Source organism: Muscardinus avellanarius, assembly GCF_963383645.1.
Source record: "Muscardinus avellanarius genome assembly, chromosome: 8".
NCBI classification, from domain to species: Eukaryota; Metazoa; Chordata; class Mammalia; order Rodentia; family Gliridae; genus Muscardinus; species Muscardinus avellanarius.
In genome coordinates, this window is record NC_137794.1 from 66,034,416 (window position 1) to 66,050,711 (window position 16,296).

Genomic DNA, 16,296 nt, shown 5'->3' on the forward strand with positions numbered 1-16,296 from the left:
CCATCCTTTCACTGCAGATGGATTCTCCAGTTGAATCCAACTTTAGGGTTGGCGGCTGCCAGGTGTGAGGGAGGAGCAGCCACAGAGGAGTGAGCGAGGAGGCCCAGGAGAAGTTCTTGGCTCCCAAGCACTTGACCCTTGGCAAGACAGACTCTAAACCTCCAAATGATAGCTGTCAGTGGGATGCCTAGGAATGATGCCAGGGAAGGAATTAGGAACATATTTACATGAATTTAAAAGACCTGAGATCCCATCACTCATCCACTCATGATTTTCAGTAATGCCTTCTGAAAAAAAAAAAAAAAAACAAACCCAAATACAACATCCCAGTCTTATCTGAGTGTTCATTTTCCACAGAGTATTGTCTTTTATTTTTGTTAGTGTTTTTTTCTTGGGTGCTAAAAATTGAACCCAGGGCTTCACACAGGCTGAGCACAGTGCTCTAGCACCGAGGTACATTCTTTACCCCTCTAGTGAGTTTGTGTGTGGAAACTAATTTGTAATATTTAGAGAGGAATTCCTAAGCTATCTCTCTTGGTAAAATGCTGGAATTGAATTGTGAGTTTCCCTCTATCTCTTAGTTACAGAATAATCACAAAAATTAGCTTCAAGGAGAAAATAATTTATTACATTTCAGCTAGGTGATGTTTCACAAAATGGTGATTTATTAAATAATTTAGCAGAAGCGTACTTTATTGTACCCCACAAGAGTTTCTCTTCTAAGAGTGATCTATCTTCATCATTTAGGCATAATTTTAGTATAGCATTCTACCTCTGAGCTACACTCTCAGCCCCATTTTAAAAAATTTTTGAAAAACAGGGTCTGGGTAAGTTGCTAAGGGCCTTGCTAAGTTGCTGGGGCTGTCTTTGAACCTGACATCTTCCTGTCTTAGCCTCCCCAATACTGGGATTTCAAGGGTGCACCACCACGCCTGGCTAGATTTTTGTTGTTGTTGTTGTTGGTACTGGGCATCCTGGATGCCCTTCTACCTCCGGGCTACACTCCCAGACCTATTTAATACTTTTTTATTTTTGGAAACAGGGTCTCTTAAGCCAGCGAAGCTGGCATCGAACCAGCACGATCCTCCTGTCTCTGCCTCCCAACCGTGGGAATTACAAGCGTGCGCCACCACGCCTGGCCTGGCTAGATGTTTTGAGAATAAGCGCAATGACCTCTCAGCCTTTGATCTTGCCGATGCTCTTTCCCGTGGCCTCTCTAGTCTGACAACACAGTCTTCCTTTCTTCCTGTTATGATTCTTGGTATCACAGCCCTGGATGTATTTCTTTCTTCTAGGCATGTTTACCTTTATTGTGTCTTCTATACATATGTGTGTTCTATACATATGTGGTCTATACATATGTGTAGGTCATATGTATACCTTCTTGATTTCAATCTTTCCACTTAAGTTTTTTCGTGTTGAAGTGTGTGTCAATATCAATGAGGCATTCCTGCATAAGCATGCTACAAGAGCACAATATCTCCTTCTTTCCCTTCTGCTGTTCGAGTCACATAAGAATAAGAAATAATTAGCTTCAGAATTCTTATTCCTAGAGAAAAGCAACCTGACTTCCCTTGAAGAGCTTTACTCTATGTGGCAGATGAATTGAAGAAATTCAATCATGAATAAAATGTGTACATTGAGGTCTAATTGAAATTTAACCAGGGATATTTTTTATTCTATGCCTAAAATATTTTCTCTGAAAAATTGAGATGGGGGTAAATAAACTGTCCTCTTGGCATCCTAATTGACTTCTCTGAAATGTCGGTTTTACTAAACATAACTGAAAAAAGAGACATAGCTTCTAGAACTGATTTGAACCTGCAAGATTTTATTTAGTCCTCTGATCAATGATAGGTCATCCATCCAGGTCTGGTTTATTTCTTTGATCAAAATTAGATGATGAGAGATGATAAGACCAAAATTGATGTGTGCTAGTGTTTTTAAGCTTATTCTACCCATGAGTAGACATTACATTAGTAGCTTTGATAAAAATTCCTAGTCCGATGAATTTGTATGTACATTTCCAAAAGTATACATTGTCCTGGAAAAATGACAAGAAGGCACTTACAATATTTACCCCCAATAAATCCTTCATATAAATTCAGAATTGACATGAAATTCAGGCATCTGGCTAAGGTCAGTCATACCATACCTGCACAGTTCTTGGCTGTCCTGGCATCCCCATAGTAGCCAGGTGCACAGCGATCGCACCTGAATCCTGTAGTGTTTCGCAAGCAGTTTCTACACTGGCCAGTGACCTCATCACAGTCTTCAAAGATCAGGTTGGGATCTGAATTTCCACTGCAGTCACATTTCTTACAGGTGCTTCCAACGAGTAAGGGGTTTCCATAGTAACCGGGAGCACATCTGAAGGGTGTTAAGCATGGCAAACATTTAGCATCCATAGTTATTCCTTTTCCTTCTTAAAAAATCATCTTTCCTATGTAGAAGAAAGGCACCCACTTAGAATCCATTCCTAATTTCCTACCTTCATAGTAAGACCAGACTTTGTTTTTTTAAAAAAACTATTCCTCCCCATTGTATTGTAGGGCATTGAATTTATACAATCCCCAAATATGAGTGTCTGGATTTAATTAGGGAATGGGTCATTGTTGGTAGTCCCACAGACTGGTGTGCACAGCTGGCATATGATGGGTTGGGCCAGAATTGCCAAAAGTACTGCAGTGAGATGCATCAGCAGGGCACAACTAAGAAATGTCTTGGCCAAAATGTCACTAACCCCTCAGTTGTGAAGCATTGATCTAAATAATCTTCTGTCTCACTGTAAAGAATTACTTAAGTAACTAAACCTGAGACAATCAGTGTCAAGCATCCTCTTGGCCTGAAGGGATTGCCTCAGGAGTGATTTGACTGGATGGTGGCTCAGACTGTTGCTTGAGGGTCATGGGGAGGCATTCTCTCATCTTCAGGCAAATAAAGAGGCAGCAGGCAGCATCCTCAGATGCTGGACACTGTTTTGAGGCTGAGTGAAGCCATTCTGGAGATAAAATAGATGGCAGAGTTGGAAGTACCACAAATACACAGAGTTGGAGTTCATTTTGCAATTCTTGTGGACATGTTAGATAGGTGCCTAGAGAGACTGGGCACCTCCTTGCATTTATTGTGGGGTTGAATCAGTGTCTAGGTCATACTGATTGGGCCCTTTATGAGGGAATCCAGCTGAGTTGGGGAGCTGAGAGTGCAATCCATCCAGCCTTTGTTCCCTTTGCCAAGCTGTACACTCTGGGTGGGGCTGCACCTGCCTGGAGAAAGAAATGCCTTTCTCTCTTTTTCCCTAAGGTACTAGCAGAGGGCCTACCCCGAGGGGTGGGAATACTGTCCAGTCTTGGTTCCACTCAATTGTTACCAGAACGTATCCTGGAGAGATTGAAGAATTTGTCTTGCCAGATCTTATTTTTGAAGAAATAATGGATATTTGGATCTTTATGTAAAATTGCAATTTTTAAAGGTTGGTTCAAGTTTTAAAGACTACAGTACAGGTCACAGTTAACATATTTCCTGGCTGACTGTGAAATCTTCTTTGCTGTGGACCCTAAACTAGTATGGAAGATGGACTAACTGGAGCTGAAGACAGTTTGGGAGTAACTGGAAGGAACTCGAGGTCATGCCATAGTGGGACTGAAGGTCAGGCAGAAGAGGTAGTTCTGATATAATAACAAAAGAATGAGAGCCAGTGAAAACTTTTGAGGGTGATAAAAACGAGGATGAGGGAAGCCAGTGTAGGCCTTAGGGTTTGGGATGAACTCCACGCTGGAACAGGAAGGCCGGGGCGGGGTGCAGAAGGCTTGGGTTGGGGCACTGGCCTTTGGAGGGAAAAGGAAAGGAGATCTTTCCAAGGAAATCATCAGGCTCTGGCCAGAAATAATATGACACTGCATTTAAGGAAAAGTTCCCTTTTAAAGTAAGAGAACTATGATTCAGAGTATTTGAAAATTAGAGAAGTAAAAAAAAATCACATCTGTAATCCTAGGACTCTTAACAAAATGACTCGTGGGCATTCTGTGAATGTTCCCCAGCCTTTGTTTCTATGTCTCAGTGTTTTGGTACAGTTGTAATGATGGTGTGTATTCAGTGTTTACACCCTTTGCTTGCATTGTATTCAGATCTCTACCTCTGTGACACTATTACCACTGACATCTGGGAGAAGGGCCACATGAGCCTGGTATTCTCAGCTGAGAGGCCACTCCCACTCGATTTCTCAAGGTCACATAGCTAGGAGGTCACAGTGCATGGCCCAGTCTTTCCACCCTAATGTTCTTTCCTTTGCTCCATCCTGGACCACAGTGCTACTGCTATGAATGAATGAGCAAATTCATCTGACAGAGGAACAATTTGTTTCCATTGTATCTGAGGCATAGAGGGAGACAAGGAAGAGGAAAAACACGCAGACCATGCTCAAAAGAACAAGAAATGAATTAAACATGATAATACATAATATCGTGAACTCCAGAAATCAAAGTCTATAAAAAGATGAGGATGGGTGTGAGTTCTACACACCCTGCAAAGAAACACCCCAGGAAGAAATGCTCAAAGAGTTTTGTTATTCATACTTTCTTAAGCCTTTGCACCTCTTGTCTCCAGGCTGGCAGAAATAATTATTCCTTCTATGGAACATGTGGTTGGATTGAATTTCTATCCTTGCCTGAACTTCAGCGAACAGGCAATATAGACCCTTAGTCCCACTGAAATGGGACTCAGGTCTACTCAGATCTCAGATCTACCACCTCATGTATAGTTGGGAATCTTGAGGTCAGGGGATAAAGGGAACTGACCAAGCTTGTAGAGGTCAGATAGATGCTAGTTTCTTTGTTTTCCCCATTTAACTCCACTGCATTTGGTCTCCAGAGGTCATCCTATCGTCTTCCATGAGAGGGAGATCAAACTCTCTCCTCTGTAAGCTGGAATCTTTTTCACAATGTAAACTTACTGAGTATCAAGGACATCTTTTTGTGGTAGGTTTAGAGGCAACTCTGAAATTGTAGTAAACTTTGACATTACAGATTTTACAGATGAAATATGCAAAGGCTTAATTATTGGTCGCTCCCAATAACTTCCACATATATCCATAAGAAAGCTAGTGTGTGAGAAAGTAAATGAGCCATTCACTGCTTCAGGGCTCAACATTCCTATGGGTTAATGCTCTTTCCACTTCACAAGTCTAGCACTAATGAATGAATTCATTGGTAAATTAATTATCAAACAGTTAAGTAATAAAATGCTATTTATGTCCTCAATCCTGATCTCAAAATATTAATTACAGACATATAAAAGGACTAATGCTGCTTTAGAGTCAGTACTGGATCCCTGATAACTAAAAAGTGTGATCTTATTTTTTACCCCATAATCTAATTTCTAGATCTATTAATGACTTGATCTATCTAAAGAAAATAAGCTAATACATTTACAGTTCAGATGAAAGGACCGAGGCTCTGAGCTTTGTCATTTTAATTAGCAGTCTGCTATTTGGGCAAAATAAAAGGCCAAAAATACATTGTTTGGAATAAAAAGATGATTTTGATAAAAAACTGTTGTTTTGGGTATTTGGAGATATGTTCTCTTTTCTTCCTGTTCCGTATTTCCTCCCAGGACCATAGAGCAGTCATTGAATGCCATTTTCAAGTGGGCCTAAACGCCCAGCCTGGTAGGCACAGAAACTTCTCTGGGAGGAGTATTACTCTGTAGCTGCCCTTGAAGTTAAATAAGACATTAAAAAAAGAAAAAAGAGCCCGTTGCAAAGTAGGCGCTATCTAAATGCTCTCTAACTCTTTATGAAAGACTAGGAAATAGGCCAGGAAATATATAAGTAACCTATTCAAGATTGAATGGCAAGAACCCAATGGCAAAGCCCAGAATGGATAGGCATAGGAATAACTTTAGCAGATACTGGAGCCAATAGCATGTTTGAAAGACTTGGTGCCTTCAGAGAGAACGAGACTACATTTCTACCCCATAGCAAGCCTCCATAACTGTTAGCTTTCTATTCCTCCCTGTTCTTCTTCTCTATCACCAAGGCCATCATTAAAACCATTACCATTGTCTTCTTCACCTTCTCTAATGATGCTATATTCTGCCTTTCCTGTTAGAGTTTTAAAGTCACCTTGGATTCACTTAATTCACCCCATTCTTCTCCCCTGATCCTCAAGTAACAGGATCTGCAGGATAAGTCATTATATAGTCTTAACACATTATCACTCCACAAAAAAATTGAATAGATGAAAGTATGTAATCTAGGCTGCCATGGGAAGCAATGTGGAGTACTGAAGCATTGAGATTACATAGGTCTATGAAATAAAAACTAGGTTGAAGATTGAAGGTCCTGGGATTTGGATTTACCACTAATCAGTTGGGTGCCCTTAGATCAAATCTCCTATGGCTCTGACTTTCAAATTTCTCCTCTTTAAAGTGTGCCTCTCATACAGTAAAAGTCACACTGGAATGAAACAGTGAATTGCAAAGCTCCTTGTGCATTGTATAATTATTTACATCAGTAGATGTTTGCAACTTCAATTCATTAAGAGTGCAATGACTTGACTTAGTGAATTCTGAGTTATCCTTTTCCATTTTCCTGTGATGGGGGGGGAAGTGGGGACTTAAATGAAATAAAAAGTGACTGACTTTTTTCACATCATTTCTTTTTCTTTTTTTTTTTTTTTTTTTTGCAGTATTGGGGATGGAACCCAGCAGCATTTTACCTCCAAGCCACACCCCTAGCCCTATTTTTTAGTTATTTTATTTTATTTTATTTTATTTTATTTTATTTTATTGTTTTGTGGTACTGGGGATGGAACCCAGGGGCTTTCTTCCTCTGGGCTACACTCCCAGACCTATTTTTAAAATATTTTATTTGGAAACAGGGTTTCACTAAGTTGCTGAGAACCTCACTAAGTAGCTGAGGCTGGCTTTGAACCTGTGTGATCCTCCTGTCTCAGCCTCCCAAACGCTGGGATTACAAGTGTGTGGCACTACACCTGGCTCTTTTTATTTTTTGAAACAGGGTCTCAGTGAGTTGCTAAGGGCCTCGCCAAGTAGCTGAGGCTGTCTGCTAGACACGATCCTCTGGTCTCCACCTCCCGAATGCTGGGATTACAAGCATGCACCACTATGCCTGGTTTACATCATTTCTTTATAACATTAAACATGTTATCTTTCTTAGTTAAAATCTATTACTTAAATATATTTAACTGAATGCCTAATATGTTCCAGATACTTTGATGGGGAAGAATGGGTAACAAGAAGTTGCTCCTGCTCAGAAGCTCATGGTTTAATAGTACAAAGGGCAAAAGGTCATTGAGTGATTTTGAGCAAGCGACAATCTTTCTGTGTCTCAGTTTCTTCCTCTGAAAATATGGTTTGAGATGGTCCTTCATAAGATTATTTTTTGATTCTTAATGTGTCCTATATGTATTTATAACAATGCCCAGTACATGGTAAGCATTCAATAAACGTTAGTTATTATTTTTACCATCATGATCACAGTCTCATAGTTCTCTGATTGATCTGGTGGTTTTGGGGAGCAGCATGCCCAACATGTGGAGTTTAAAGTGTGAGATGGGAAAGGGCTTTAGGAAAGATAGGCAGGCAGGAATTCGAGCAAGCTAAGAATCATAGACTTGACTGTTAAAAAAAGGTGTGTGGCTGTGTTCAATCTGTGTTACTCGGTAGAGTAAACAAAACATGTTTTATGTTTTAGATCTCTCAAACTTGCATATAGTACACACATATTTATATAATGCACTCTCTATGTTCATTTATTTTAAATGTTTAAAACATTAAGTCAAATGGGATTACCTTATGCCTATTGTTTTTATATGTCCTCAAAACCGAAAATAAAAATTTCAAGTAAAACATAAATGAAACTGTGAACTAACCCAATTCAAATGAACAACATTAATTCTAGGCAACGGATGATATAGTTTTATTGCAATTGAATGGCCACTTGTAACATGACCTGGTAGAAGACTGCCTGAATTCTGGATGCATATTCTGTTGTATGCTATGTGATGATTAATTTCCCTGCCAAGTTTTCTTTTCAGAATCTTAGTTTTACAGTTTGTCTTGATGTCATGCCTCTGATCATCTCTCACATGTCATCAGCACACTGTCACTCCTGTTATCTTCTCCCCTGCACTGAAATAGATCTCTTTCTTTTATAAAAGAATAATAAGAAAGTCCAGAATATGATTCAATGAGTATTTACCTCCAACATTATCATTAAATTTAAACATAAAATTCATTGAGAACCCATAAACCTCCATGCGTACTTCTGAGGACACCAGGGTTTCTTAGTCTACAGTTTAAGGGATACTTTGCTGTAACACTGGGTGTATTATTTCAGGTTGAACTACAGCAGTATTTCACCAACCAGTGAGAGCTCTGGTGCATGAGAATCCAACAGAAACTAAAAATATGGGCATCCAGGCATCAACCTAAATGTCGTTTTCAGTGGGTGGAAGAGGAAGAGTTCAGGAAGGGGCTCAATCCAAAGGTTTCCAGGAAATGCTAACACATGGTCATTTAGAAAACCACCTGAATTTGAATATGCTCCCCAAATTTCATATGTTAATGGTATTTGAACAGCAGGAACTTTGGGAGATGACTTGTATTAATCTATTTATGGATTAGTGGATGAATGGGGTGTCATGTGAATGGCTTTTTATAAAAGCCTGCTCTCTCTGGCCAGCCTATATTGTCTTGTTATATGATGCCCTAGGACTCTTTACAACTTTTCAGAGTCCCACCAGCAAAAAGACTCTCACTAGATACAGCCCCTTAACTTTGAACCTCTCAACCTCCAGAACCATAAGAAATAATTCTCTTTTCTCTATGAATTTCCCAGTTTGCAATAATCAGTCATAGCAACAGAAAACAGATTAAAACAACACCACTTGATGAAGTCATCTTGATTGCAGAAAGGTGTTCTTGGTTTGTATTAACTTTTACTTTTGTTTGAAAGAAATATCCATACACATCAGCTACATGTTTTGAAAAGTTCTTGTAGAGAGGCTCAAGTTCACAAGTACATTGAAAACATAGATTAGGTGAGGCTTAACTCAGACAACTTAAGACCCTGGCTGTTTAACTCAAACGACAAACCCTCTTCTCAGTCCCGGGGATCAGACAGATCAGAAGCAGCTAAGGTCACCTCCTTTGGGGAGGATCATGCAAACCCCTTCATGAGAAAGAAAACATTCCTTTTACTACACGTTGGAGTAGATGTTGCTTGCTCTTCTAGTAGCATTTACTCTTTTTCTGCCTTGTGAAGAGTGGTTCTCTGATTTGGCTCCCCTAGCCTTGCTGTTTCTTGAAGACATGAGACTATGTCTTACATGAATTTGCACTGTAGCCTTCCACCCTGGATTGTAAGACCAATTTTTTGGTATAAAAGACCTCAGTACTTTCCCTTTAGGAGGGGTGGGAAAGGGAGAGGAAGGGTGGGCAGGAATGAGAAGACAGATCTGAGAAACTTGCTGGAAAGGGATACATACAGATGGCGGTCCCAGGAGGGAAGCCTGCTGGTTGGTGTAGTTTCCCGTCACAGTGAATCTCTATCAGATCAGCAGTGGTTCCTCCGCATAGCAGAGGCTCATCTAACAGATTAATCACCAGAGAAGATGCTCAGGCAGGCATATAGGGAGCAGCTTAAGGACAGGAGAAGGATCCAGACCTTTAAGCCTGACTATTCAAATATCTCCCGCCCCATGCCAGTTAGTAGTGATGTGAACTGAAACAAGTCCCACCACCTCCCTTGGCTCAGTTTCCCCATTGGCAAAATGACAAAATACAACCTTTTCCCAGGTAGTTGTGAGGTTGACAGGAGAGCAATGCGAAAGGATGTAGGAGATAATTCCTGAGTGACATTGTTTAGTTCAAGGCCCCAATTTCTAGCTAAGAAAATGGATATCCAAGAAGATGAACCAACTCATCCCAGGCATATGTCACACCAGCTAGACAATGACCACAAAGACGCAAGTTGCCATCAGTTAATTTTCATTGAGCATATATTAAGTGCTGGGCGCCATATTAACATTTTATACCATCAGCCCACAGCAGGGTGGGTGCCTTCATTTTCTACACTCTATAGGAATGAGAATGCATACATAGGCCAGATAATTTGCCTAGGAGGATCAATAAGTGGTAGGGATGAGATATAGCCTGATGCTAACTGTATTTAACATTCTATTTCCACTTTCTTCATTCTCTTTTCTTTTACATTGTAATTATACCCCACAGTGAGGTATAACATACATGCACAAATACATACAGGCACACAGCATTCGTTGTGTGTTTTTCTCCACTTCCCACCTTGCTCTCCTTCCCTCCGCTAGTGTTCCCTTTTAAATCCTATTATTGCAGGGCCAGGATAAGTACTGGGCCTGTCCTGGCCTTCCCAGGCAATGGCAGATCCCTCTAGCCTCCACTGTGGGTCTGGGGACTTATCATTTAAATCCTAAAAAGTGAGGTCCTGCCCTTGATCAGTGGGGCTCTGATTAGGGCCATAGCAGCTATTCAATGACCATTAGCAACACTTCTCAGTTCTCATCAGCCTGCACTGAGTCTAACTTTAGACACCAAAGAAAGAGAGGGGAACAAAAAAACCCAAAAAACTCTATTCTTGTTTGATTGATTAACAATCCTCTGACCCCATAGAGACAGAGAAATGAGTAAATCAGGAGCCTCATATTTCTGTGTCTCCAAGCAGGGAAATACAAAGTGAGTATGTCACAAACATTAACCAATCCAATGTGATTGGATCACTTTAGTCAGTCTCTCTTAATAGATGAAATTTATGTGGATTTTCAGCTCTCAGTTTCCCTCTTAAAACAACAAAAAAGGAAAAATTTCACAGTCTTTGAAGGAAAGAATCATCTACATTTTACACATTTAATAATCATAATAAGCTAGGCATGGTGGCACATGTCTGTAATCCCAGTACTTGGGAGGCTGAGACAGAAGGATTACAGGATCAATACCAGCCTCGGTAATTTAGGGAGACCCTCAGCAACTTAGCCACACCCCATTTTAAAATAAAAAATAAAAGGGGCTGGGAATGTAGCTCAAAACAACAACAACAACAACAACAACAACAACAACAAGAATAACAACACTGTAGAGATTCTCTTTGTACCACAGACATTGTGGCTTCTTTTGAGTTCCTGAATTACTTTTTGAGATGCTCAGGATGTTTTCTTTGGAGGCAAGATTGCTTATAATTAAAGGTTTAGTTTTCAGTGCCAAGCCACGTGTGTGAGCCTCAGTTGGATCCAGATCCAGGGCTGCTCTGAGTGTGCTGTTGCTGAGATGTGCAGCCTGCAGACATGTGTCTAGGTCAGATGTTTGACTAGTACCTCCAGGCCTTTCCTTCCCTGTCTCTATAGAGCTACACATCATTTAGATGTCTAAACACAGTGGTGAGGCCAATGCTAGTGGTGTTTCTGTTAAAAATAGGAAGCCCTTGTTTCTTGTTTAGTGCAAGACATTTTATCTTAGAAAACAGTGAGCAGCTGACAGTTGGAGTGAAAGGCATATATCTTCAGAAACCATTCAGTGGGAAGACTTGCATCCTTAATCTCCAAGGCCTTTATTTGAGCAAAGCCCCCAAAAATTGAAAAGAGTGTCATGTGGACATACCAAACAGAGATTCAGAAAATTCAAACTTTCATGGACTTTGTTTACTTTTTAGGAAATAGAATAAAAATGTGTTAACTAATAGGTTAGTGCTATGATACATTTATTGCTGTGTTGTTGACAGATGATGTACTTTTATTTATCCAGGAAGTCTCACTTTTGTTTCGTAATACTGATTGTAGCATTAGTTCCCAAAGATGGAGAAAGGAGTTTTATTAAAATCACCTAGAGACTCTTTTCAACATATAAAGACTCTACTTTCTCCTTCCCTGTCCTGAGATGTGGTCCTGGCTTTGACCCCAAGGAACATATTGTTACAACTGTATCAGAACATGGGATTGGGGAAAGGCCCCCAAGGGGTTCTGAAATGAAGTCCTCCACTCCCTCTACTTATGCATAGATTTCAAAACCAACTTCAAGCATGGCAGAGCTGATGAATAAGAAACAGAAAGCTTCTTTTGACTCACACAGGAAATGGGTGATCTTATTCACCTACCTCTCACAGTTAGGTCCAGCATAGTTTTCTTTACAAACACACCGAACAGCTCCATTTTTCCTATAGCAGGACTCTGCAAAACTAGAATACCAAGGAAATGTTAGAAGTCAATTTCATATATCTTTGAAAAGACTCACAAGTTTTGATCAGATCATTTCTACCTTTGCTTCTCTCAAGTTTTAATGGGTGTGGCCATTTGCTTTATTTTAATTAAATCATTACCTTTCCAGAAAGTTTAGACTAGCAGGCCCAGAGAGAAAATGCTACTCCATTAGCAGATAACTTCTCAGGTATACCTAACTTATTTCTCTATAAAGGTACTTTATTATTTTTTGCTTGAAGCAGTGGGAATTTCTAGCATATGAGATATATCTCTATATTTATGTCACTATCTCTGATATGATATTTATATTTGTTTTTTGTGTAGTGCTGGGTATGGTATAGCTGGAGGCTTTCTACCTCCGGGCTATACTCCCAGACCTATTTTGTATTGTATTTGGAAACAGGGTCTCACTAAATTGCTGAGAGCCTCACTAAGTAGCTGAGACTGGCTTTGAACCTGTGCGATCCTCCTGTCTGAGCCTCCCAAGTACTGGAATTACAAGCGTGTGCCACCATGCCCAGCATGATATTTATATTTCAAATACAAGTCTAAAATACATATCTCAAATCCAGAAATAAAAATAATCAAAATTTACCTGTAATGTTAGGTTTATAAATGAATTTCCTCTTATTTTCAGCACTTTCTGTGTGAAAATTTGAAGGTTTCCTCATATTTTGTTCCTCATATAGATCTCTTCTTTTAAAAATCAGGAACCAATCCTAAATCTAAATAATCCCCATACAACGGTAATTTCTTTCTGTATACCACGAATATTGGAAATCACGGTGAATGGACTTGTTAATATTGACCAAAGTCATGAGGCAAGTCCTCAAGCCAGAAATAGGAGCCACCATAAAAAAATTTTAGTTCATGGAACCTCTTTTTTTTCTTCTTAGATAATAAATATTAGGACATGTCAGAAAAGTAATAAAAATGTTGGCTTAACAGGATAAATAGCATTCCTAATTATCAAGGTAGGAGAAGCAGAGTATTACTTTTCTCATAGCTTGAAAGCTTTGCAATGAAACATGAATCATTTGGGGTGAAGGTGTATGCATGAAAAATTTTAAAGACTTTTAAATTAGTTTTGGCCTGAGCACTGCGCAGTCAATGAAGTGTGGCCTTCCTCTCTCATGCTCCTGCATGTATCAGTAATTTTACCCTAATGATCTTCAAAAGAAAAGCAAATGGATGTGTTTGCTTTGTTTAAAGACATTTATAAAAATCAGTCAGAAAATGGTATGTGTTTCTCAGTGAAAAGCAATACCCACAATTTATTTTCTCTAACGGTTTGGTAAAAGCATTCCAATGAAATGGCATTTCCTTGACTTTTTACCCTTAGTTTGCTATCCTTATTGCTTAGCCGATTTAAGCAACCCTGGTAGTTGAGTTCAGAATGCAAACAGACCCTCGCCCGTCTTTCTTTGAAGGAGTTCCACCCAGCAGACCGCGCAGGGCTCCAAGATGAAACATCTGCCAGGGGCTTTTGGAACTCTCTGCTTTTAGCTGATGTCCTACTGTTTCAAACAGATGACATTTTTCTTAATTGGAGCGATTATCCTAGCTGCTGATAGACACAGAGAATGTCTGGTCAACCCCCAAATACCTAAATGAACTCTATGCAAATGGTCCCTGGGAATCAGGACATGGCCATGGGTTTCTGTGGCGGCAGACTCAGAGGGAGAACGGCTCTGGAGGTTCAGCTTTGTTTTCATCAGCACTGACTGTTTATGTTTTTCCTAAGGCAACTTCTATTATTGGCAAGGAAAATGAAAACCCTGAGCCTTTCTCAGCCTGCTCTGACTGTGGTGGCGCCCCATTCAAGTGGAAGGATGCTTTTCGCTCTTAGAAAACCCTTAGGGAACTTAAGGGAAAATAGACTCAGTCCTTTGTTGGTTTGCTCAGCTGCCTCAAGTGTTATTTCCTTGCGTTCTGATGTGGCTATTAGAACTGGAAATCCAAATGCTGGAGACCCAGGCTCAACCTGTGGGTCTTTAAAGTGAAAATTCAGAGGCTTTTCTTTTTATAGAATGTTGCAATATGGCAGTTGAAACAAAAGCTGAAAGAGACAACAGAGACATTTGACTTCTGGTAAGATATCTGATTAATATTCCAGATTGGTTAAATCAATAATAAGATCAGATCAGAGGTTAGCACTTAATAAGATCCTAGCAGACGCCTTCAGTGCTATTATTACACCCTCTTCCCTGTCCTTTTGTGGCCAAGTATTTCCCCAAGAGTAGGGCTTTGCCACTATAGAGGAAAATCTGTGAAAACTCAGAGAAGGCCTCAAACTCTTACCACTCCCTCTCCTCACCACGTAATTAGAACTTATAGATAACACACTTTTGCTTTTCTTTTAATTTTCAGCAGGGTTTTAGACTTCAAATCTGTGGCGCAGAGACTTCACTTTTTCTCTCTGTGACTATGTTCCTCACTTGTGAGCACTTCCCTTAGGTCTCTCCCCTGGATCTTCTCACATACACAGAGCATGGGTAGAAATGGTGGATCTTGAGGTCTTTGGAAACTGCTTCCTCCTGCACACCGGAGACACATTATCTGATTGGTAAGTTTCTTCATTTATTAGAAAGAGCTAACAGCCTTCAGAAGTGCTTCTTGTCCAACTGAAATACTGGATGATCTGGCTTGAAGATGAAGAGTCACCGGGCATGGTGGCATATCCCTGTAATCCCAGTGCTTGGGAGGCAGAGAAATGAGAATTGTAGGCGAGAGGCCAGCCTCAGCAATTTAGCGAGACTATTTAAAAATAAATAAACAAAAAGAGCTGGGGATATAGCTTGTAGGTAAAATGTGCCCAGTGGGGGCAGGAAGAGTCATTTGCTATAGGAACTTCAAAAAAACTTGCTGTGTTTTGACCTTAATGAAGAGTAGAGTTTTTTTTTTTTTAATGTTTCTTACACTGCAGTGTCACTAGTGACTAGTAATATGATCTGTTCATAATAAGTGTTCAAGAAATATGAATTTTTATACCAGCACATAATAAAAGCCTAATAAGTACATTGTGTAAGTGCAAGTAGACAACTTTATCCATAGGGAATGATGCTCCCAATGTCTCATAACCTGAGGCATTGATGCTAGATGATTTAGATGAGAAAGTCTTGTCCTGTGAGAGGCAGGAAGTGCGGGAGTGAGACATTCAGTTAGAAGGAGCCCTCTGAGACTGCCTTCCTATTTCAAAGACACTGCAGCTCAAAGCTTATAAAATCTTTTCTGAACAGATGGTGCTATAGAACACTTTTATTTATATGAGTAAATGTGCAGAACTGGTTACTAGAAAATAAAAAGTAAATATATTTAACAAAGTAATGATACCATGGCAAGAGAGAAGTGATAAATATCAGATGTGGCTAGAACTAATGTTCTTGAGCAGAATATTAATGAATGATTAAAGATTATATCTAAACCAGGCAAAGGGAGCTCATAAATCGAACTGTCCTGAGTGAAAATAACAGAATATTTAGTGTTTGTGTTTTCTACTCTCACTCTCAGTACCATCCACCTTGCACACATTATTAATACGATCAGACATGAAAAATCACAGAACAAGGTTCGAGGCAGCTTAATGATTTCTAAAAAAGATGGGTCTGTAAAAGGCGTGACCTCACTGACCGCCAGGCTTGTCATGGGATATGAACACATCACAAGCTGTTGGGTGAAATGTTAGTCCATATTGGTGTTCAATTAAGAAAAACAATTAGGGGGAAATCTGGATGCCGTCTTCCTTCTGTCTTCACTTTAGTGTGTGTGTGTGTGTGTGTGTGTGTGTGTGTGTGTGTGTGTGTGTGTGTATACCAGATACTTGGGCTTTTTTTAGTCATTTAATGGTCATTATTTGGTTTAATCTTTACAATAGCTATCAATCATATAAATATTACATCTAAAAACTTAGTGTCTGACATAAAGTAACATATAAATATTAGAAAAATACTATATGTTCAGGAAATATATTCAGCCATAGATTCAGCAAAGCCAACATCTCCCTTACCCTCCATGTGCAAGGCACCAGCCTACATGTTCCACGCACATG

The 16,296-nt window shown here is 39.7% G+C and overlaps 1 protein-coding gene across 2 annotated transcripts in view; it reads right to left on the minus strand.

Annotated features, from left to right (window-relative positions):
* The window catches only part of LAMA4 (laminin subunit alpha 4), a gene marked incomplete at both ends in the record, with an annotated part of 149,919 nt that overhangs the window by 79,574 nt on the left and 54,049 nt on the right, over positions 1 to 16,296 (minus strand). For both annotated transcript variants that reach the window (XM_080699815.1, XM_080699814.1), the window contains 2 exons: positions 2,156 to 2,370; positions 12,146 to 12,226. In XM_080699815.1, coding sequence (XP_080555941.1) covers positions 2,156 to 2,370; positions 12,146 to 12,226 — 296 coding nt within the window. The remainder of the gene's footprint in view (positions 1 to 2,155; positions 2,371 to 12,145; positions 12,227 to 16,296) is intronic.